Source organism: Arachis ipaensis, chromosome B03 (genome assembly GCF_000816755.2).
Source record: "Arachis ipaensis cultivar K30076 chromosome B03, Araip1.1, whole genome shotgun sequence".
Taxonomy (NCBI): domain Eukaryota; kingdom Viridiplantae; phylum Streptophyta; class Magnoliopsida; order Fabales; family Fabaceae; genus Arachis; species Arachis ipaensis.
The window spans coordinates 2,030,751-2,033,715 of record NC_029787.2 but is presented as its reverse complement, the minus strand read 5'-3'; the positions used below and the strand labels follow the sequence as shown (position 1 = coordinate 2,033,715).

General features: G+C 31.8%; 1 protein-coding gene across 1 annotated transcript in view; it reads right to left on the bottom strand.

The window, feature by feature from the left end:
* LOC107632396 (ABC transporter B family member 19-like) overlaps positions 1-2,965 on the bottom strand; it is a 10,671-nt gene that overhangs the window by 6,255 nt on the left and 1,451 nt on the right. Inside the window, exons 3-5 of the mRNA XM_016336080.2 lie at positions 2,661-2,836; positions 1,551-1,715; positions 338-633 (exon numbers count right to left, since the gene is read on the bottom strand). Of these exons, the coding sequence (XP_016191566.1) occupies positions 338-633; positions 1,551-1,715; positions 2,661-2,836 (637 nt within the window). The remainder of the gene's footprint in view (positions 1-337; positions 634-1,550; positions 1,716-2,660; positions 2,837-2,965) is intronic.

The following is a 2,965-nucleotide window of genomic DNA, read 5'->3' as shown; positions in this document are numbered from 1 at the left end:
TTATTGTTTCAAATAATAAATTATTGTATTATCATTTATTCTTTTAAATAATAATATTATAGTAAAAAATAAAATTGTAAAAATATACAATAAACCCTCCAAGCTTCTCTTTCAAATTTATTTTAAACTCCTGAAAAAAGAATGTTTAAGAATCTCAATGCTTCTTTTTACTTTTCTTTCCTCCCCCTTGGCCCCTTCCCCTTCAAAACCTCTCATTTATTTTCGCAAATGCACCCAAAAATATATTCTGTCAATCCCAATGCTAAAAATCAACAAAGCATTTGCTTAAAAAATAAAAACATGGACAGGTATGATATAGATGAGAGGGAATCTGCACCTTCCTCCTACATTGACACCAAAGAAACAAGCAATAGCTGCACCCCCATCAAGTTTGTTCGTGGCAATTAAGATGGAGCCATACCAAAATGCCAAGGCCCATGTCGAATATGTTACTAAATAGATAATGCCCATGCCTGCACCCTTGGCAAAACCAATTTTTGCGCCTATTGGGGCTGATTTTTGTAGTAATTGAGCATATTTTGCTGCCAATTGCCTTTCCGCAACAAAAGAAAACACTGTCCTAATTGAACTGATCGTTTGTTCCGCAATAACACCAGCTTTCCTGTAAGAAGCCTGGGCGGAAAAAATAAAAAAAAAAGAAGAAAATGTTTAGACATAACATCAAATTATGCATTAATACTAGATTATTAGTGAATTAATGCATAGTAATTCATAATTTTATTTATTAAATAGAGATTAAAAATACAAAATCTTTTTATTCATAAATATATATGATGGAGGACATTTTTAAGAACAAAAAATTGTTTGTTTCAATTATCATTATGTAGAGTAGATAATATTTATTATTATGCTTTTATCTTAAGTTTAGATAAGTGGTGACATGTTCGTCAGAACTCAGAACGTAAATCGGGATTGAGATCACTTGTCATATTTACTATATGTTTTTATCCATGTCCCATCCCACTTTAACGGTGGTTGTGGAGGTTTTGGGATTAGGGCTGAGGTTGGAGAGGGTCCAAATTTTGGAGTGCGAGGTTGTTGGAGAAAAGGCTTATAGGCATTGGATTTAAGCTCGATTAGTACTTCAATGGTGGCAATAAGACAAATCAAAGAGGGGTTGGTGGCAGTGCATGTGTTTTGGGTGTTGTGGTGGCACGACTGTTGTGTTGAAACTGGTGTTCTTTGTCACTGAAGAAGAACAAAACAGAATTGAAAGAATGAGGGGAAGAACAATCTGAGGAGCAGAGGAGCTGAGAAATGATGACTAATTACACTAACAACGTTCTATTTATAGCAGCTGCTACATCAACTTCTTGCTATCTAACATTTAGTTTTTTATCTCTATTCTTAACATGTTGACGGGAGGGTTGATGGGGGTTCGTTGAGCTAAACTATTATAGAATATAGATCACATTTAAACATGGTTGCCAAAAACCAAAAACAAATGTGTACATCACTGCCTAGCTAAAATGGAAGCAAATTCTATGTATTTTACAGGAACTAAAAATTTATTAAAGCTTTTATCTTACTTCTTCTTTTGCTGTTAGACCACCATAAATTGCTTTGTAGACTATACCACAAAACATTGTTAATGGGGTGACTGAGAATACCACCAAAGAGACTCTCCACGATCTTCTAAATCCAACTATGTAGCCACATATAAATGTAAATATATGATGAACAAAGTGAGCCATCTGCAGCGGTCAATACATAGAAAAAACAAAAGAAGATAATGAAGATCGATAAGACTCATTTCCAAAGAAAGATTTTGATGCATGAAGGCCAATACATTATTTGTTTAGATGTTTTATTTTTAAGGAAACAAAACATGGTTCTGCGTTTGGATCAAACCGAGCACAGCTGGGTTAACCGGCTATCAAGTTAGTCCAGTTTACAAAAAAAATCATAAATCCAATAAACTTTTAATTTTACTTAAGTGTGTGGATCAAACCTACTGGATTAGTTCAATTTTTTCTCATTTTGAAAAACCACTTAATTAAGATACCTGAGTGTGTAGGTCAAATAATTGAGTATATATTATTCTTAATTAAATACCACCTTTTGAGATGGGAATAAATAATTCAAATTTTGGTGATATATTTTTTGAAAATAAATTATTCTTAAAAATTAAATGTTGAGATTTTAAAACAAATACAAAAGTAATATGTTTTATAGGAAATAAAATGAAAGGAGTACTACGGGCTAGCACTTTTGCTAAATTCTGGCCAGCACTTAACCATTAAAAGAAAATTGAATGATTCTACACTATTAGATGCAATCTCACACCATTAAAAATATCATTGATAGCTAAAAATCACAAAATTTGCTGGCCGACTTTTTCATAAAATAAAGTTCTTTCAAATAAAATCTCACTTATTTTTACTTACGTGCATACTATCATCTCATCAGACCTTTAATCGGCTTAAAAAAAATCAGGCATCTAAACTATTATTTTGTCCTAGACAAGTAAACTCTTTCAACATAATATATATTAACTAAATAGAAAAAAAAAAAAAAGACAACTAGCTACTTCAGTTCTGTTTGTTTTCTTTAGAAGGCGACTTGCCGACTTCGGTTTAAATCAGAAATATATATTTATATCATTATATGCAATGCAGGTATCAGTTGTTAGTATTAACCTTCTCTCCCATAACTTCTTGGATTTGTGCAACATCACTGGCTATTCCATGCATAATATCACCAGTGTTGATCTGTGTATCAAAAAAACTAATATCCTGTCGAAGAACTGCTCTTAAATACTCCGTCCTCATTCTTTGAGCAGATCTCTCGCCCACTAACCTCCAACATGCGATCTCTGTCAATTGTATGATTAATCCATTATTGTAAAAAAAAAACATCAGTTAAAAACATCAGTTAAGAAAATAAATTTAAAATATATAATTATTTTTTATTGTCAATTTAATTATGAGTATAATAAAAAATC